The sequence below is a fragment of the Asterias rubens genome, chromosome 14 (genome assembly GCF_902459465.1).
Source record: "Asterias rubens chromosome 14, eAstRub1.3, whole genome shotgun sequence".
Lineage (NCBI taxonomy): Eukaryota > Metazoa > Echinodermata > Asteroidea > Forcipulatida > Asteriidae > Asterias > Asterias rubens.
The window spans coordinates 2,957,290-2,979,052 of record NC_047075.1 but is presented as its reverse complement, the minus strand read 5'-3'; the positions used below and the strand labels follow the sequence as shown (position 1 = coordinate 2,979,052).

The 21,763-nt window shown below is 41.0% G+C and overlaps 1 protein-coding gene across 1 annotated transcript in view; it reads left to right on the top strand.

Moving 5' to 3' along the window:
* The window catches only part of LOC117299602 (ligand of Numb protein X 2-like), a 41,142-nt gene extending 21,746 nt beyond the window's left edge, over positions 1–19,396 (top strand). The window contains exons 3-12 of the mRNA XM_033783150.1: positions 6,916–7,121; positions 9,369–9,478; positions 10,023–10,294; positions 10,986–11,016; positions 12,022–12,138; positions 12,941–13,111; positions 13,890–14,012; positions 15,186–15,373; positions 15,850–16,008; positions 16,550–19,396. Coding sequence (XP_033639041.1) covers positions 6,916–7,121; positions 9,369–9,478; positions 10,023–10,294; positions 10,986–11,016; positions 12,022–12,138; positions 12,941–13,111; positions 13,890–14,012; positions 15,186–15,373; positions 15,850–16,008; positions 16,550–16,685 — 1,513 coding nt within the window. The 3' untranslated portion in view covers positions 16,686–19,396. The remainder of the gene's footprint in view (positions 1–6,915; positions 7,122–9,368; positions 9,479–10,022; positions 10,295–10,985; positions 11,017–12,021; positions 12,139–12,940; positions 13,112–13,889; positions 14,013–15,185; positions 15,374–15,849; positions 16,009–16,549) is intronic.
* Positions 19,397–21,763: the final 2,367 nt, after the last annotated feature.

The following is a 21,763-nucleotide window of genomic DNA, read 5'->3' as shown; positions in this document are numbered from 1 at the left end:
TGTTTTGGTTTTCCCGGGGCCGACGCCTATGGGCGTGGCAGCGTCGACGCCTGATAGTGCTCAGGGCCGTCAAATATCTATTGTTTCAACCCATCAAGGGATTGGAAACACGAGGGTGGATAGAAAATGAAAAATCGTTGGCCGCTGTTCGACCGACGTGTGAGAATATTGATTCGGTGAGTCACTGGGATTGTAGACTCGACAACAAACCAGTCTCTAATGACATGAATTTTTTTTTGTGATGGAGAAATTATTGTGACAAGGGTGCGTTGTTGGTGATGGTGCAGGCTTCAATTAGTAAATGAAGTGTATCTAGTGGCAGGCCTTCGATTTTGAATAAGGCAAGGGCACCAAGGCATTTTCTATTTGGTTAAGGGCACTCTATGAGGAAATTGTGAAGTTTTACTGTGAGCATTTCCAGGGCACCAAGGCAATGATCTGAGGGCACGGAGGCAATCATCTTTGTTGCCTCCCGGAAGAATCAGGCCTGTAGTGGTAGTCTGAGTAGTAATGCCGCAAGTGCACATGGCACAATTGTGCGTGTTTGCACCACTTTGAGGTTGCTCATTTTGGGCGCGATGGATTTCCACTGCTTGAAGGGTTGAAATTTGGGAAGAAATCAACCCCGGGCTTTTATGTTGTAGCTCAATACCTCTTTCATGGCAAAGATTAGAAACAATAAAGTTAGCTTTCAGAGAGCTTTTGTCTGAGTAGTAAATGCCTTGTGCGTGTGTGGAGCACTTTGAGGTTGCTCATTTTATGTGCGATGGATTTTCACTTTAGAACAGGTTTGAAATTGGGGTCCAAGTAATCCATAATAATAATAATAATAAGACATTTGTAAAGCGCCTAATGCAACGAACGGTTACAGAACGCTTTTCAAAGACCAACTCGACCGATCCAAGGCAACGTGTTCCTTTAACTGCACTTCAGATACAAAATTTATGACCTGTTTGTCGGTTGTCTCACTCTTAAGATTAGGGCATTTGTTCTGGGACATTTCAATTGAAGGGGCACCAAGGCAATGGCCAGGAGGCATGGAGGCGTATTCACATAAAATGTAAATTTACAGGCATGGGGCGAGCCCACATTTCCGAGAACAATTGATTTTTCACATTGTAGCTGATGAGGCCATCTGGTGTAATCCCCCCGTCCAGCTTCAGGCTTTCATTTAGAACTTGGAAAGGCACTAGACACCATTGGTAATTACTCAAAATAATTATCAGCATAAAACCTCACTTGGAAACGAGTAATGGGGAGAGGTTGATAGTATAAGACATTGTGAGAAACGGCTCCCTCTGAAGGGACGTAGTTTTCGAGAAAGAAGTAATTTTCCACGAATTTGACTTCGGGACCTCAAGTTTAGAATTTGAGGTCTCGAAATCAAGCAGTGAAAGCACACAGCTTTGTGTGACGAGGGTGTTTTTTCTTTCATTATTAACTTGCAACTCCGACTACCGATTGAGCTCAAATTTTCACAGGTTTGTTATTTTATGTATATGATAAGATACACCAAGTGAGAAGACTGGTCTTTGACAATTACCAATAGTGTCCACTGTCTTTAATATACATTTGCATAAAAACTTACCTGGTAGTGAGCAATGGAGAGCTGTTGATAAGAAAAAAACATCGTGAAAAATGGCTCCCTCTGAAGTAACGTAGTTTTTGAGAACGAAGTAATTGTTCACTCAAATATTTACATTTAAATCTGAGAAAGACTTCAGGACTTAGTAAAGCCTTTCTCAGGCATCTGTAGGTATCCAACTTAGTGCAACAAGGGGGATTTTTCTTTCCATAATTTCTTGTGACTTCGACTACCGAGTCAGATTTGTCACAGATTTATTATTTCATGCATACATTTGGAATTCACCAAGTGGGAGTACTGTTTTTGTTTATTTATTTTTTGATAATTGTGTACAACAGTCAAATCGGAAAATTACCAATGTGGTTGTATGGTAGGCCAATCATTGTCTTCACATACTGCTGATCAGGGCCCAATTTCATGGCTCTGCTTACCGCCGAATTCTGCGCTTACGATCGCGCTTCTCCGCTTACATGCTAGCCTTGTAAGCGTTTAATGCCGAGTAGCGTGAAGTACGCACGCGCAGAAGCACAAATTCGCCGCTAACCCGTGAAATACGCTTGCTGTAAGCACAGAATTCGCTGCTTCCGTAAGCGTCGATTCTGTGCTTACGGTAAGCAGAGCCATGAAATTGGGCCCGGAATAGAAAAAAAGTTCTCCATGTCGGTGTGTATACGCAGAGAGCATACACATCCTGTGCAGAGGTTTTTTTTATACAATATTACAGAAAATTAACCTTCCAACCAGTTCTGCCATTCCACAGGGCCACTGTCCTCCATCTTCTTCCCTCCCACCTTCTGATCACCGTAATCATTTCTGACAGTGTCTGGTCTGTCTTACTCATCATTTGTCATCAGGCCCTCTTTCACTGTCATTGTCATCATCAAATCTCAATCAAACTGTAAATTCCTTGAGTTGTAACAAATTCTGAATGATGATGGAGTGAACAGTTTATTGTCCATTCTGTGAAGTTGTTACATGTATGTGTGGTTCTAGCAATTTGGCAGTGATTTCAACAGTGTACAGGTGTTGAGATACCATGATGTTGATGTTGAACTTGTTCTTGCAAGTGTCTTACCTCTGCCCTTTGAAACAGTCGTAGTTTCCCTTCCCCCCTCCCACCTTCCAATCATCGGAATCATTTCTGACAGTATCTGGTCTGTCTTAGTCATCATTGTCATCAGACCCTCGTTCATTGTCATTGTCATCAATCAAGTCTCAGTCAAACCATAACATCCTTGAATGGCAATCTATTCTGAATAATGATGTAGTGAACAGTTTGTGTGAATGTGTGGATGGGTGGCACAAGCAATTTGGAATCATAAGATAATGGGAGTCCAACAGAGTGGGTGTTGATGACATTAACACTTCTCGGATTCAAACTTAGGGTCATAAAAACTTACTCGCTCAAAGTGAAATAATTCTCAAAATGCTTTTAAAATACTAATGAAATAATACAAAATCTAATTCTGAGGTCTCAAAATTAAATTTGTGGAAAATTACTTCTTTCTCACAAACTACGTCACTTCAGAGGGAGCCGTTTCTCACAATGTTTTGTACTATCAATCTCTCCCCATTACTCGTTACCAAGTAAGGTTTTATGCTAATAATTATTTTGAGTAATTACCAATAGTGTCCACACTGCCTTTAAATTATTGTGTAATCTGTGAACATATTTTTCAATCTTACGATGTTATTTACACTTTCAAATCAAGTCAATAAAGTTTTATATTTGAACTTTGATAATGACACACAGACATGACAAGATCACAAGAATGTGGTCCCAATCACCCAATGACTCATCTATTTTCCTTTGTTGCCAAGCCACATGTTTTTCTCGGGGCACACAATAGAAAAACAGAAACACATGCTGACTATGATTCATGAATGGAACTCGCCCTCGGATATTTTCCTCTCCTTTTTTTGCCATGAAACATTTAAGATGGTACATACATGTACAAGTACATTGTTATTTACATTAAGCTTGGGCGATATCACGATATTATCGAATATCGCGATATTAATTTGGACACGATTTCGATATCGGATGGATATATCGATGTATCGATTAAATATCGCGATGTATTTGCTAGCTGAGACATCTTGCACCCCATAGGTTTGGAGTAAAACCAGAAGAATAGGTCATTAGAACACCTCTCTTAAGCTATGACTGTCTCTTCTACAACTTTCACTTGGAGTTTTAAGACTGATGATGTCAAATTTCATTAATCACGATTATATCGAATATCGCGATATATATTGTCGGCGATATATCGTGAATAAAATAAATCGATATCGCCCAAGCTTAATTTACAGTTGTACATGTAGGAATACATTGTAGGATTGTGTGAACAGTACTTGTAATGTAATATTAATAATAATTCATTCTTGTAAAGGGAATTCCGTCAATGGTAAGTTCCCCAATGGGCTGTCATCGAGCATGAATAGCATTGTAAGATTGAAAACATACTGTAATGTACACAGATTGTCACCGTAGAGCTATATATTGACTAGAGCGCTAACTTGCTCTGCGTTTTGAAGCCACCCTGGGCGCAGACATGTTTGATGTGTTGCGTGACTACGGAACGATTTGAATTCACATTGGCGGGTGTTTTTTTTTTTTACATTCGCCATATGCGCTTACGTACGCGACTGCCCATTCGCGTCTGTCCGCGCTACGAAAACCGTAAGTGCGACTTGATTGACGTAGTTAAAAAAGTATGCGCGCTTTTTAAACATGACGCACACGACGCTCCCAGTTTGTACGCTCATCAGCAGATTGTGCGTTTACATTTGCTGAATTTTTTGGTTTGATGACACATAGAAAAGAACAAACGCACTATCATGCAAATAGCCGTACAATTGCTGCACAAATTATCTTGCTTTTGTATTGGTTTGTACATACATGTAAACATGGATGCGCCCACGCGGCTTCAAAACTTTAGTGCGTGTACATGTATAACGGGTGTTAGTGCTCTAGTCAATATAATAGCTCTATGATTTTAACATAACTTTACATTACGTTGGGTTGTCACAGTTGTTTGGTTTCTGACATGTCTGACTGGCACCCCAGAATGAAGCTATTGAAAACATATAGAGACTGCCAGCATGTGTATCAGTACAACAAGCTTTCCAAACAATTATTACTCTCACATTTCTTTTGAATACATATTTGTATTTTTGTTCTCAACCATGAAGTGGTATTTACAATACTGTATGACACCATCATAACTACATGTAGATGACTTGAAATAACCAACGGCACCCACAGCAATCGCCTTGGTGCCCTGTGCCTACACTGCCTTTACTGTGGTGCCCTTACCAAAGTTCCAATACAATTTTTACATTTTACTCATACCATTGTAAATGCCTACCATCCACCACTCGGCTCATGTTTCTAATCTCCTAATTGGACAATTGGCAGGCGAGCCGACAATATTACCATGCATTAATAAGTACCCCAGGGGAGGGTAGAGGGAGACAGGCTGGGGACCCGGCACGTGGTCTGACTACGACGCTCTCACGAAACGGCAGAATTCCCCGCTTGATTCTTTCATTGACACACTCTGTGTACGTTTGCTCCAATCCGCTGAAAAAATGTGAACTTAATTCGATTAGCATTATGAAATGCGTTGCAGGAGCTTGACATTCATTAGAATACACATGTAGCAGTTTTATTTTTGAGGCGTAGATTTCGTAGTCTGAGTGAGCTCTTACGAAACGCCAGTTCCCCGCTTGATGCATCTCTGAAACACTCTACGTTTGTGACAGTTCGTTTCCAATTTCTACTGTTGGAAGAATGTAGAATGTAATTAGATTAGCATTATGTAATGCAGGCAGAAGGTTGACATTCATTTGAAAAGTAGTCTATTTTTTTCGAGGCGTAAATTTTGTGGTCTATAAAAAAATGCGCTCTCACATAACGCCAGATCCCCCGCTTGATGCATCTCTGAAACACTCTACGTTTGTGACAGTTCGTTTCCAATTCCTCCTGTTGGAAGAATGTAGAATGAAATTAGATTAGCATTATGTAATGCAGGCAGAAGGTTGACATTCATTTGAAAAGTACATGTAGTCTATTTTTTTCGAGGCGTAAATTTTGTGGTCTCTAAATGCGCTCTCACATAACGCCAGATCCCCCGCTTGATGCATCTCTGAAACACTCTACGTTTGTGACAGTTCGTTTGCAATTCCTCCTGCTGGAAGAATGTAGAATGTAATTCGATTAGCATTATGGAATGCGTGGCAGGAGATTGACAAAAGTAGTTTATTTTTAAGGCGTAGATTTCGTGGGTTGGCTGAGTGTGTTTGATGGATTGTTGGCATAATATTAGAAGAAACACTCGCACCAGTATATGTTGCAATGTTTGGATTTAGTTGCCATTCTAACGAAATGGAGATTTAGCATATGAAATGTGTGGCAAGAGGCCCACATTCATTAGAAAAGTTGTTTGTAAATTCTTTAGTTGTAGAGTATTCTTTAATTGAGTAGACTGGGGTGGTAATAATAATAATAATAATAATAATAATAATAATAATAATAATAATAACCCGTTTTTATATGGCGCTTTTCACACCCGGAGGGCGTCCCAAAGCGCTTCACATTATTACCCCTGGTCACTGGGCCTTAAATCACTCCTTAAACCATCTCAGCTCCGTGGGGAGTATACAGCCTTGTGCAACATTAATATAATGCGCTACTCTGCTAAATCAATCACAAGAACCATCTCTGCCCTCGCAGGTACCCATTTACCCCTGGGTGGAGAGAAGCAATTATAGTTAAGTGTCTTGCTCAGGGACACAAGTTTCACGACTGGGATTCGAACCCACACTCTGCTGAACAGAAGCACCAGAGCTTGAGTTTGGTGTTCTTATCCACTCGGCCACGACAGTAATGAACTGTCTTCACATAAGTTAACACAAGAAATGCATGACATTCATGTACACTGTATGAACATGTATACATGTACATGGGTGACCAGGGGTAATAATGTCGGAAGCGCTTTGAGACACCCCGTGAAAAAGCGCTATATAAAAACCGTGTAGTGTAGTAGTAGTAGTGGTATAATGTACAAATGTTTCAACACTTTTTACTGGTGTTATATTGTCCGTTCAAACACCCCCACGTGATGCCCTCTCGACCAATCAGAATGGATTAAACTGTCTTAGGTATTTATGCGTATTGTCTCAAACAATTTTCCAGTTTTAATATTGATAATTGTTGTAATTGTTGGGCACCTTTGAAACAATCTGTCATCGAAAGGCTTCTTCTGGATAAACAATAAACAAATAAATAAAATAAATAATGTTTTTATTTCTGTTATGTTTTCCAGAATGTTAGACCGCCTTCTCGTCGTCTGTCCCAACACAAGTTACTGCAGCGCCACCATGCCACGGTGCGAGTTGGAACCCCACCTAACGAGTCGCTGCCCAGGGAACGCAGCGCACTGCTCCAAGGAAGCCCAGGGATGTACGTGGCATGGGCCGGCAGAGGCTAAGGAAACACATGTATGGGAGTGCCCCTACAGATCCAGGCCAGGTGAGAGCAAAATCTCAGAAGTCTATGATGTGTCACACAGGGCAATGGGAGGCTTTTGAATGCAGCAGACTGGGTAAATTTCCATTGTCGATGACGTTCTAAGCATGTTCAATTACCTAGAACAATGGATTTACCTGGTGAGTCTGCTGCCACCCACATCCCAAAAGTCCCCCATTAGGTAACAAGTTCTTAGCCTGAATATCTGACGTCGCACTTCGAGGCTCGTGACGAACGCCAGAGACCAGCCTCCAGCCGACGTGTACATCCGCATTTGACCAACATTAATTTCACATAGAGTTACGCAGTCAAATTCTAAGGTGGACGTGACAGGAGTGTACTGTTTGGGCATCTATGGAAAGCTCATGTTACTGCACGTTTATCCAATGATAGCATTGCATCTAATGGAATCATTAGATCTGAGTAGCAGGTACCTGTCTTTATCCTTGTGGATAAAGACAGGAAAGCTCATGTCACTGCACGTTTATCCAATGATAGCATTGCATCTAATGGAATCATTAGATCTGAGTAGCAGGTACCTGTCTTTATCCTTGTGGATAAAGACAGGAAAGCTCATGTCACTGCACGTTTATCCAATGATAGCATTGCATCTAATGGAATCATTAGATCTGAGTAGCAGGTACCTGTCTTTATCCTTGTGGATAAAGACAGGAAAGCTCATGTCACTGCACGTTTATCCAATGATAGCATTGCATCTAATGGAATCATTAGATCTGAGTAGCAGGTACCTGTCTTTATCCTTGTGGATAAAGACAGGAAAGCTCATGCCACTGCACGTTTATCCAATGATAGCATTGCATCTAATGGAATCATTAGATCTGAGTAGCAGGTACCTGTCTTTATCCTTGTGGATAAAGACAGGAAAGCTCATGCCACTGCACGTTTATCCAATGATAGCATTGCATCTAATGGAATCATTAGATCTGAGTAGCAGGTACCTGTCTTTATCCTTGTGGATAAAGACAGGAAAGCTCATGCCACTGCACGTTTATCCAATGATAGCATTGCATCTAATGGAATCATTAGATCTGAGTAGCAGGTATCTGTCTTTATCCTTGTGGATAAAGACAGGGGCCCGGTCTTACCAGTTCCAGGCAATCTTGAAAAGCCCAGTCCAACCAGTTCCAGGCAACTTTAAGTTATTCCACATGATATTGTCATTGGGGAAAGTGAGACAGCGTTTGCAGGACCAATTTCATTTGCTTTTTCCATTAATTATGGCCACAGATCTTTTTCTTACGCCGCACCGTTTCTTTGGAATAGTCTTCCTGTGCATATTCGCCAAGCTAATACTTTACAATGTTTTAAGTCCTTGTTGAAAAGTCATTTGTTTAAAGCTTCTTTTTTGTAATTTGCCTATTTGTATCTTGTATCATTCTCTAATTGTTTATTTTATTGTTTCTTTAATGCGCTTAGAGGCTTTTGCATTAGGCGCTTTACAAATGTCTTATTATTATTATTATTATTATTATTATTATTATTATTGTGTGCCAGCTTTTTCATAGAGTCCTTTTTCACACTGTAGGCATGCTTCTAAAACTAGCCTGCGGGACGAGTTGGACAGAATTTAGGTCCTTAACTGCTTTTTCTGGCTAGTGGACAAGTGCTAAGGGAGAAACCTATTCCCAGGGTTGAAACAGGGTAACGGCTTCACAGTTCATAAAGGATTGTCCATATATTACGCATGGGTATCGTCCTCTTAAAGGAACACGTTGCCGTGGATCGTTCGAGTTGGTCTTTGAAAAGCGTTTGCAACCGTTTGTTATAAAATGCATATGAATAAAAAGATATTTTAAAAGTAGAATATAATGATCCACACAAATATCGCTCGAAATTTCGTGGTTTTCCTTTTACCTCGTTGACTACCACAGTCGGCCATTTATGGGGTCAAATTTTTGACTCCCATAAATGGCTGACCGTGTTAGTTTGCAAAGTAAAAGTCAAACCACGCATTTTCAAGGCAAATTTGTGTTGAATATTGTATTCTACTTTTAAAACATCTTTCTAAACCATGTGCATTCTATAACAAACGGTTACAAACGCTTTTCAAAGACCAACTTGATTGATTCCAAGGCAGCGTGTTCCTTTAACTGTGTGTTTGGAGAGTACACACAAATCTAAACAAGTTTTTTGTTGAAAGGTTTTTAAAGACAGAGGAAATCCATGCTGTGGTACAGATCTTCATAGTAGTTTTTTAACCGTTTTTATTTTTGATTCCCTTCTTTCCAGTTCCTGTAGGTGTACCGATTAAGGACGGCACACTCACAACCATCGAGATCTTAAGACGGAGGGAGGAGGAGCTTGGGATCAGCATCGTTGGGGGGAATGAGACACCACTGGTGAGTGGAGATATGGTTTTGTACATCAAACTCCTAACTAGACTGGTCCCTAGCCTGAAGATCTGACCTCAAACTTCGAGGCTCTGGTGTTAATCACAAGCCTCAAAGTGTGTCGTCAGATGTTCAGGCTATGAGCGAACCCTGATACCGTGCCAAAGTACACCTTTATTTCAGTATTGTGTCATTGTGTTCGCCATGTCATCACGTAAAACTGCAGTACATGCACTTAAATGTCAAAAAGCTTGTCCCGATTTATGTGACAGCCTAGCTGTTTACATGCATGAGTCGTTTTTCTCATATTTCTGCGGGTTGGTTTCAGTACGTGAATGCAGGTTAGTACCGGGGCCCAATTTCGTGAAGTATTTTCATGTTCACCTGTTTGTTGTTGGAAATGTTTTGTGTTCTGTTACTGTTCTATTGTTGTCTCGTTGTTTGTTGTCGTCTTTTGATTAGTGACTGGTCATTGACCAAATGTGTCCAGCACCTTTAACAGTTTGACACACAATTAAAAAGACTAATTGTTAACAATGATATTTGTTTTCAGATTGGTATTGTCATTCAAGAAGTCACAGCAGGCGGCATCGTAGCCAGAGATGGGCGGATAGCAGCGGGCGATCAAATAGTCCAGGTCAACGACGTTGACCTGAAGGACGTCAGCCATCAAGTCGCCCGCATGGCACTCCATCGAGCCAGGTCCCCGGTACGTCTCACCATCTACAGGGAGAAAGCGGAGAATACTAGTCAGCTGGAGATGTTTAAGATCAACCTGACCAAAGTGCCTGGCGTTCCACTGGGCATCAAGATAGCTGCAAAAAGGTAGGAGTCATGATTTGAAAGGATTTTACAAAGTGCTTTAGGTACAGAAGTTATATCTCTTTTTTCTCTTAATAATAGTGGCTTCTTATATAGCGCTCAGGTTCGTCACGCAGTGATGCTCATGGCGCTTCAACATTATTACCCCCTGGTCACTGGGCCTTAAATCAATCACAAGAACCAACTCTGCCCTCACAGGTACCCATTTACCCCTGGGTTGAGAGAAGCAGTTATAGTCCACGGTGTGTTTAGTGTGATTATTTTGAATCACTTTTGTAGCTTTGTTTTCCTTTGAGCTGTCAGTACAGTTGAGGGAACTTGTGTGCACGATTTTCCATGGAACAAATTTTTACTTAATTACTTAATTTTTGTTGATCTCTCTTATGTTTCCAACCTCAAAGCTTCAATTTGTTGAAGCAAACAAAACAACTGTGAAAATCACTTAAGAGAAAAACTCATCCTCTTCAAAATAGACGGATCTTGTACGACAAGAAAATAAAAACAGCGAACAGGATTTCTTAGGACTTCTTAAGATTCCAAAAATCATGTGAATTTCTGTGGTGCGGTAAGGAGTGATGATGCTGCAGCTATTTTCATAATGCACGAGTGGTAAAGGGTTAACATGGTTAAATGCAAACCTTGATGCAAACAGATCTTATTTAACAAAATTTGAACTTGTCTCTTTTTTTTCTAGGAACGAACTGGGTGTTTATGTTGTGGAAGTGGTAAGTATAAAGGGGGTTGTTTTGGTGTCGTTGTTGTTTTTTTTTTTTTTTTTTTTTGGGGGGGGGGGGAGTGGGATGTACCAATGACGTTTGGGCCCAATTTCATGGCTCTGCTTACCGTAAGCAAAGATTTGGCGCTCACAGGAATTTCGCCCTTTGTATTTCATAGGTTAGCAGATAATGTTTGCTTGTGCTCATGCGTACTCCACATTACTAAACATTCTTCACTTACTCAGCTAGTGGAGAAATTCAGCACTTGCACGGTCAGTGGAGAATGATCATGGCGAGTGCAGAATTTAGCAGTAAGCAGAGCCATGCAATAAGTCCCAGAACTTAGGTCCGATGAACTAGACTGCTCGGCCACAACACACCACAATGCAGGGACCTGGGCCCAATTTCATAGAGCTGCTAATTAAGCACACAAATTTGCTTAGCATAAATTTTCTGCCTTTAAAAAAACAGGTTTACCTCCCAAATTTCCATTTGTTACATATTGCTTGTTACTGGTATTCAGCTGTTGTTTGGTTAACCTGAAAATCATGTGGAAATTTGGTTGGTAATCCTGTTTTTATCAAGGCAAAAATTTCATGCAAAGCAAATTTTAGTGCTTAGCAGCTCTATGAAATTGGGCCCAGGGATCGTGGGTATTTAATCCCTGAGTAGTGTCTGCCTACAGGGTCCAATGTCATAGCTCTGCTTACTGTAAGCACAGAATCGGCGCTTACGGAAGCAGGGAATTCTTACAGCTTACAGCAAACTCAGTTCACAGGTTAGCTGCAAAATTTGGCTTCTGCACCTGCATATTCCGCGTTACTTGGCATTCTACGCTTACAAGGGTAGCGCAGAAATTCCGCACTTGCGAGTAAGCGGGGAATCGTGATCGTAAGCGCAGAATTTGGCGGTAAGCAGAGCCATTACATGTATATTGGGCCCAGTTCTTATCACACATTGGTGTGAGAGTACCAAAACTTTCAACCTTGTTTTCTTCTTGTCTCTGTACTCTAGCTGGAGGACAGTGTAGCGTGGTGTGACAGACGACTGAAAGCAGATGACCTCGTGGTAGAGGTCAACGGTCAGGACCTCAGACAGGCTACACCGGACAGAGCGGCACACGCTATCAATGTAAGCACATTATCAACCTTAAAAGCTTACTTGGTAAACAAGAAATGGAGAGCTGTTGATTGTATAAAACATTGTGAGAAACGGCTTACTCTGAAGTAACGTAGTATTTAAGAATGGGGTAAATTCCCACTCAAATAAAAAAAGACTTCTGTCCTGAAGCCTTTTATTAGGCATTTTTTTTTTTAAAGGTATTTAAAAAGTTACAGCATTAGGCATGTACCTTTTATTAAAACACACAAAGTTGTGCAAAAAGGGTGTTTTTTTCTTTCTTTATTCTTCTGCAACTTCGATGAGCAATTGAGTAAAAATTTTCACAGGTTTGTTACTTTAATGCATATGTTGGGGTTCACCAAATGAGAAGACTGGTCTTTGAAAATTACCAAAGGTGTCCCGTGTCTTCAAACATGCATCGGGGATAAAGAATATTAATTTTGGTTTTACCCATACACAGATGTGTGTGTTTGCACTGTATACTCAGTACTTTCCCGAGTTCTGTGATTTTTTTTCACAGGACTCGACTGTGCCACGTTCACCATTTTGGTTGGCAATAGGTTCATGTGTAAACGCTGCGTCGCCTAAAATGTGCACTTTACTTAAAAACACACAATGACATTGCCCACTTATATGGCGCATGCAAGATTATTCTGATCGGGACGTCAGGTGAATTGGGTCAATACAGTGCTTACTCACATCGGTGAAAGGGTAAAAACTACAATTAAAATATAAAAATTGTTTATTATTACTATAAGTGTGGTGGTCGGTATGTAATGGATCGATTCCATTTTCTTATCTTGTTTTTCAGGATGCAGGTGACCGCATTAAGTTGGTGATCCTTCGTCACGCCAGACCCCCTGAGGATTCCCAAGACTCTGAGGCCATGCAAGCCTTGCTCAATGAGTTCCCCTCAGAAGCAATCTCACGCGAGTCCTCAGCGCTCAAGACACGGCAGGAGAAACTCATCAATATCAAAAAGGTACAAATGCACCAAGGGTTAAATAATAATAATAATAATAATAATAATAATAATAATAATAATAACCCGTTTTTATATAGCGCTTTTCACACCCGGAGGGCATCCCAAAGCGCTTCACACTATTACCCTTGGTCACTGGGCCTTAAATCACTCCTTAAACACTCTCAGCTCCCTGGTGGGGAGTATGCAGCCTGTGCAACATAAATATGCGCTACTTGACTAAATCAATCACAAGAACCATCTCTGCCCTCACAGGTACCCATTTACCCCTGGGTGGAGAGAAGCAATTAAAGTTAAGTATCTTGCTCAGGGACACAAGTGTCACGACCGGGATTCGAACCCACACTCCGCTGAACAGAATCACCAGAGCTTGAATTCGGTAATCTTATCCGCTCGGCCACGACACCCCACCAAAGATAGTTCTAGGAATTTTAAAAAACTTCAGGCTGGTCCTCAGTTAGGAGGAGTAACCTATCTCGAGACTAGACTAGTCTTAACTCCTAACTTGGGATCAGTGTCAGCGGGGGTAGAGGAGGACCCAGAGGGGACGTACTCTAACCCTAACCCAATAGGTGTATCAAAGCGCTACATAAGAACCCAGTATTATTATTATCCTTGTGTTAACCTTCTACAGGGGAGCAAAGAGAGCCTTGGGATCAGTGTCAGCGGGGGCAGAGGGGAACCCAGAGGGGACGTACCTAAACCCTAACCCAAAGGTGTATCACAGCGCTACATAAGAACCCAGTATTAATATTATCTTTGTGTTAACCTTCTACAGGGGAGCAAAGAGAGCCTTGGGATCAGCGTCAGCGGGGGAAGAGGGGGACCCAGAGGGGACGTACCGGTATTCGTCACCAATGTACAAGCAGATGGATGTGTTGGTCGCCAGGGACAGTTGAAGGTAACAATTTTAAGCAAAATAGTTGATGACAACTTGCATAGTAAAATCACTACTAAGGAATTTGAATGCAAAAACTTTTTATTTTCCGATTAGTTTTTTCAAGATGAAGAAATTGCGTGGTTGAAACATTGAGTTGTCACACCAACGGTTTGTTTTGTTTCAGAACCACTGCAGCTCATGTACAGTACATGGTGTTACTGCAAATCTTACTAGATTGTTTCTCCACCATGCAAAGTTTAAAATCCTACTCAGTGCATGGTGTTACTGCAAACCTTACTAGATTGTTTCTCCACCATGCAAAGTTTCAAATCCTACTCATGTACATGGTGTTACTGCAAACCTTACTAGATTGTATCTCCACCATGCAAAGTTTCAAATCCTTCCCATGTACATGGTGTTACTGCAAACCTTACTAGATTGTATCTCCACCATGCAAAGTTTCAAATCCTACTCATGTACATGGTGTTACTGCAAACCTTACTAGATTGTATCTCCACCATGCAAAGTTGCAAATCCTTCCCATGTACATGGTGTTACTGCAAATCTTACTAGATTTTATCTCCACCATGCAAAGTTTCAAATCCTACTCATGTACATGGTGTTACTGCAAACCTTACTAGATTGTATCTCCACCATGCAAAGTTTAAAATCCTACTCAGTGCATGGTGTTACTGCAAACCTTACTAGATTGTATCTCCACCATGCAAAGTTTCAAATCCTACTCATGTACATGGTGTTACTGCAAACCTTACTACATGTAGATTGTATCTCCACCATGCAAAGTTTCAAATCCTTCCCATGTACAGGGTGTTAATGCAAATCTTACTAGATTTTATCTCCACCATGCAAAGTTTCAAATCCTACTCATGTCAATTTGTTACTGCAAACCTTACTAGATTGTATCTCTATCTTGCAAAGTTTCAAACCCCAAATATTGCTTAAACTTAATGCTGAGCACAAATATGCAGGATACCATCCTCAGAGACATGTGACATGGTACTTTGACTGGTGCCAAGAATATTTTTGTTGTGATTTGCTGTCTTTGTGCTTAAACAGCTCTACGAAATTGCGCCCTGGGTTGTGTGTCTTGTTGATATCCAGTCGGTCATTTATTTCCCATTGGCCATTTATTTCTCGGTGGTCATTTGTTTCTCTTGGGTGATTTATTTTCAGAAAGGAGACATTATCCTGACAGTGAACGGCACCAGTCTATGGAACATGTCCCACACGGACGCAGTCAACAACCTGAAAGCTAATGCCAATTCCAAAGCAATCACACTCAAAGTGCTAGAGGGAGACAGGGCACTAGACGGCTCGACTCGTTACTCCCCGTCATGGTTAACGTGGCTCACTCTTCCTCAGTAAGTAGATCATTCTGAGGTTGATTATTTAAACTCCGTAGCTGTTTTTGAACCATGGACCTTTATCGAACCCGGCTTAGGCTTACATGTAGGCTCCCGGCTCCGTCTCCTGACGCAGTACGCAAAAATGCAGGTTAAAAGCTGAGCTGCAAACGCAGCACGCGGAGCCAAAGGCTGACCCGGAACCCAAGCCGAGGTTTGAGAAAGGCCCCACAGGTCCTAAGACTTATCTTGTTAAATGCTGAATATAACTATAGACCTTTAAAACAGTGTGTGCTTTGATTCATACATTTATTGTGTGAATTGTATATTCTTTACTTTTTAAAGTTTTTGACTGGTGGTTTGATTTGTAAAAGTTTCCTATCTTGTTACAATTTGAAGCTCTCTGCCTGAAATTAAGCAATGATGTTTTTTATCCTGACTAATCCTGTATGATACCTTTAAAATATTTCGGTTTGTTCGTTCGTTTTGTGAAGGTTTTGCCAGATTCAGAGTAAACTCTCTCTGGAGAAAGACTCCTCACCGAGTCTAGGGTTCAGCGTCGTCGGGGGATGTGACTGCACCCATGGCAACCAGCCCATCTTCGTCAAGACCCTGGTGCCCAATGGTGCGGCTGGACGCAGTGGAAGCCTCAAGTAAGTTGTCCAACCATGTCTTTTATCTTCCTTACCAGTGCTTTTGTGGGCTGCGTTCAAACCGCCTCTTTCTTACCATTGATGACCTTCTGTCGCATGTAGACCCCTTGCATATGACATCACACTCTCAAAAAGTGCCATCTTCGAGGCCAAAAGGAGGCAGATCGTTTGACAATACCTGTTCGTTGTGCATAAAAACTTGCGCATGACCTCGGCATACCCCGTAGCATTTCTCGTTATGCAAGGGGATCTATTGATTTCTATAGACTTCTCACACAATATGGAAGCACCTCCGCGCATTGCGCATCTCTCATTTCCATCATTTTTTTAGTTGAATCTTTTGTGCATGTTTGCGCACGATTTTGACTCTCAAAATTGGGGACGGGATAAGCTTGTGTGAGTGCACTCCAAGTTGTGCAAAGGGTCTTTTACAAAAGCACTCAATCTTAAGCACAAAGATCATTTGTTATCAACCAGTAGCTTTAATTATATACATCCTCCATTCTCCAATATTCTCCTATCATTTTTGCTCTCACTCCAGATGCGGCGACCAAATCCTGAAAGTGAACAACGAGTGCCTGACCAATATCAACCACACGAAGGCAGTGTCCATCCTCAAGAACACGCCCGGCAGGGTACATCTCACGGTGGTGTCGTGGCCCGGAACGGCCGTCTGACAAATCGCAGTTCTTAGTCTTTGTTTAACCTCCTTAGGGCATATCCTAGCTATGGCTATGACTGTGTGTTGCCAAGGACGTCCTATACTTCAATGCATGGTGATGCAGAAATCTAGCCGCAGCCATATCTGTAGCCGCTAATTTCGGACACAGCCATAGATCGATAAAATTTAGTCCATGTTTGTTTGGTAACCCGCCTGACAGTTGAGGGATGAACAATGTATAGAAAAGGCACCAGTCTTTTTACAGACTGATTTTGAAACAAATCGCTCTCTCGTCACAGCAGGAATGTATTTGAACATGTTTCAACATTTGTCTGGTACCCTGAAATCCATCAAGCAGAGATTTTGCGCAGAGAGCTAAAACTATCTTTCGCCACCCGAGGGCAGTGGTTGACGAACAGATATCACTGAGGTTTAGTTTATTGTATGTACCTGTACCTACATTTGTGTACACTGTACTCGGATGCCCTCAGTTCTGCAATGGTTTTCCAAAGGTGATGTTCTTCCCGGTCGGACCCTGTGTTACCCTTTTGAACCACCCCTGCGCTTTCCCCCACCCCTGTTCACTTCTATACGTATGTGTACCTCTTGATGGTACCGACGTGGCACCCAGAATGGGTTCTTGTCGGCCTACACACAGGACCTCTGATTGTTCCTAGTATGACTCTAATGACATCCATCAAGCAGAGATTATGCGCAAGGAGCTAGAACTATCTTTCACCACACAGTGAGACTGTACACCTGATGGCACCCAGAGGCACCCTGTAGTCGCCCTGATCACCCTGAGACTACATTTATGGGCTCCCTTGTTGTACCCTTTATCCTTTCTTAAGGTACCTAGTATGTCTTCCCTGATGGTACCCAATGTCTCCCAGAAATGTGTGTCCCTGCAGTGGCACGCTGTTCCCCAGATTACATCTTGTGTTAAACCTCTTCTTCCTAAAAAAAAACAGCATGCCCCTGGAGGCGACCTGTTTACCCCGATGGTGCGCTTTGTTCTCCTTTGTGACGCCTAGTTTACCCGAAATGTATCCCAGCCTATCCTATGGAGACATCATGTGTTGCTTTAAAGGCACCTTATGTTTCCCCGATTGGATCCCTGTGTGAGAGGAGAATACACACCCCTCCTTGATGGCACCTAGTTTAGCCCAGATGTCATCCAGCATGGCCCAAGGACAAATGTGGTTATCTTTGTTGCGCCTCATGCAGATTGGCACCCTGTAAAAGGAGGACACACCCAAGGGAAGCTAGATTAGCCCAGATACCATCCAGCATGTCCCAAGGACAAATGTGGTTCTCCTAGTTGTGTCTCATGGTTCCCGGATTGGCACCCTGTAAAAGGAGGACACACCCAAGGGAAGCTAGATTAGCCCAGATGTTATCCAGTATGTCCCAAGGACAAATGTGGTGCTCCTAGTTGTGTCTCATGGTTCCCGGATTGGCACCCTGTAAAAGGAGGACACACCCAAGGGAAGCTAGATTAGCCCAGGTGTTATCCAGTATGTCCCAAGGACAAATGTGGTTCTCCTAGTTGTGTCTCATGGTTCCCGGATTGGCACCCTGTAAAAGGAGGACACACCCAAGGGAAGCTAGATTAGCCCAGATGCCATCCAGCATGGTCCAAGGACAAAATGTGGTTCTCCTAGTTGCGCCTCATGTTGGCACCCGGTGATTCCCAAGGAGGACACACAATCCCACCCAATGGCACCCAGTTTACCCCAGTGTGCATGTAATGTATCTGCAGGTTTAGCCCAGTTCCCCCTTCCGAAACCCAAGTAGTGCTTCCTGTGGTCAAGAAACTCGCACTCTTAACGCCTGCAATGGACCATAGCCTTTCATACTCCCAAATAAAAAAATTATTCTTCTACAACAGTAACTTATTTTCGCACATAAAGGAACCCTAATTATGCCAAACATGCCTAAATCTGAAAGAACAAAATTTGAATATGCAAATTATTTTATTATTTGCATATTTTTTTACTGAATATTCATAGTTTTTCCTAATGGGAAAAAAACCTGTGTAATGTTGATGGTTTCACTGATTTAAATAATTTTAATATGCCACAAAGTTTCTTCCCGGGTGAAAACTCTGTGCTGTTTGCCGACTGATGAAATCAGTTGCTATTACTTTCAAAATGAGATTTTTTTTCTCTGTGTAAAAAACTCTGTATTTATTGTTGACGATTCTGAGCTTTCTTCGTCCAGTTTTGTTCTGTATAAAAAGATGTATTTGCAATTCTTTCTCCGCTGAAAATATTGAATATCTGTAAAAAGAGTACTCTGATGAATAACTGAATTAATTTTTATGAATGTTAATGTTATTATTTTCATGAATATTCATGTCTATGTTTTCTGTGCTAATATTAATGACTGCATCAATGCACTCATATTGGATTGTACACTATTGATATTGATATGAATTATTTGGATGCAAATTGTCCTTTTACTTATCAGCTTAGCAAAAATGTCCGATCTTTCTCCGTCATGGAGTAAGTTGACATCAAGTCTTATACAGTTTTGGTAGGGAAAAAACATTGCTTAATTTTAGTCTTTCGGGTATGAAGTCATATTTGAGAAAACTATTTGAAAGCCGAAGTATGTGCAACAGTTGATTTGGGGTGTGACAACCCACAGTGTGTTTAAAGGCAGTGGACACTATTGGTAATTACTCAAAATAACTATTGCCATAAAAACTTACTTGGTAGTATAAGTAATGGGGAGCTATTGACAGTATAAAACATTGTGAGAAGCGGCTCCCTCTGAAGTAACGGAGTTTTTGAGAAAGAAGTAAATTTCCTCGAATTTTGATTTCGACACCCCAGATTTAGAATTTGAGGTCTCAAAATCAAGCATATGAAAGCACACAACTTCGTGTGACGAGGGTGTTTTTTCTTTCATAATTATCTCGCAACTTTGATGACCGATTGAGCTCAAACTTTCACAGGTTTGTTATTTTATGCATATGTTGAGATACACTAAGTGAGAAGACTGGTCTTTGACAATTACCAATAGTGTGTCTTTAAGGACAGTGTGTTTAATCCTACACTTTGTTAGTAATTTATTTGAAAAATGGAATATTAACGAAATATTTTATTTGGTATGTGTGACAATATTTATATTCAGTAGATATTCAGTACTGATTTAAATTATAAGGTTACATGTTGTCATTGTTGCACAGTTCCTTTCTAAAGGAAAAATTGTTATTTGTTTTGGAAACTGCACATTCATTTCAATCCTTTTAGTTCGGGAGAATTGTACGGTATGTTTTTCAGTGTGATGTTTCACGGCTGACATTTTGCAATATTAGCCTTCACTTCTAAACTGTATAGAACCATGAATTTTGTCATCCTTCTTTATGTATGTAATTTACATTTTCTCTTTCAACTTTCATAGATGTATACTTTCAGTAAAACGAGACCAGGGGTAGATTTCACAAAGAGTTAAGACTAGTATTATCCCGAGTTAGGACGAGTTACTCGTCCTAACTTAGGACAAGCCTTAAGTTTTTAATATCTCCTAGGACTAGTCCTAAGTGAGGACTAGTCTTAACTCTTTGTGAAATTGGCCCCAGTTCCCATAAAAGGTGGCTAGACACAAAGATTCAACATGCACACTTAAAGAAGTAATTTGCTTTGAGGCAAAGCTAAGCCACTTTCTTTGCTAAGCAATTGAGTGGAGGGCACCAGTCGCAACAATGTACAGAGTTGGCTGGTAACCTATTTTTTGCTCAGCAAGATTTGTTGATGCTTAGTAAGCTTTGCAAGGGTTACACCCTTTTGAAACTGGGTCCAAGTGTTGTCAATAGTTGCGACTCACTCTGTGGTAGTCTTCGTCTCAACTAGTGCCCAATTTCAAAAAGCTGTTCAGCAGAAATTACTGCTTGCAACAAATTGAGGGGACACCAGTTGCAACAATGTTAACTTAGCTGAATGCAATTTTGGCTGGTTACCAATTTCTTTTAAGCAATACTTGTCTGTAGTTAGCAAGTTTCTGTGCCTACAGGATTGATCAAATTGGGCCCCAGGTAATTTAAGAAAAGCGTTTAGCAAATTTGAGGCTTATTTTCTGGAGGGCTCTTGTTTGTATTCTAACTTCATTCAATATTATTTATATTAAAAGAACACAAATTCTTTATACTTGTCCAGTCGGTATATCTTTGTCGATTAAACAAGACATTCAATATTTATTTCCAGTAATGTTTATAGGACAAATCACTGTGAAGTTTGTAAATAAAGCCTTTTGCATTTTTGTGTACAGATATGTAAAATGAATTGTGTGAGTTTCAGGGTTTTTTCCTCAACGCTATAATGTGTTCAATAAAAATTAAGTTTTGTCTCGAAATAGCGCTACACACATTTTTATGATAGTTTGCAAGTTTTGAGCGGGGAAAAAACTGGCCAATCACAGGGACGTATTTTGAGCACGCGTTCGATACGTACAGCACACTGGAAATTGAGTGCTTGCTATCAAAAATAAATAAATAGCTGTTACAATAAAAAAAGACAATAAATAGAGGGGCACGTTAAACACTCTTCGGGTGGTAAATTGGATTAAGTCAAGTATAGTGTACATTTGTCTGTTCTTAAAAAACTTGACAACATTCCTATTTCAAAAATGGCAACACGTCGATTGACCGTGCGTGAAACGCCCACCATCTTTGTCCGTATGCTGAAAAACAATGTGCGCAGAAGTGCACCAGTCTCGACTCCACAGTTTCAGTCATGCTGCACTTCGAGTCGGGAAAAAGGAAGAATGTCTCTCGAGGATGGTCCAAAAGAACTTGAAATTGTTGAGGATGGCCAGCTAAGTTTCCAAGTGCAACTACATGTATATTCCATGGACTACCCTGGTTGAAAGTGTTGGCATTCGGTGAGTCGTTTTATGATTTATTTTGACTTTCCAAGCCTGTCTTTTTAGGCTGCAGTTGTTGGCAATTTTGGATATCTGACCGTACCATCATACCGTTCCAAACACTGACCAGTTGCATTGGTACCGCACACATGTGGTACTATTTGAAACACTCTTACAGCAAGGTACCAGTGCCATTTTCAACTATTTTATGGTTGAGAATGGTGG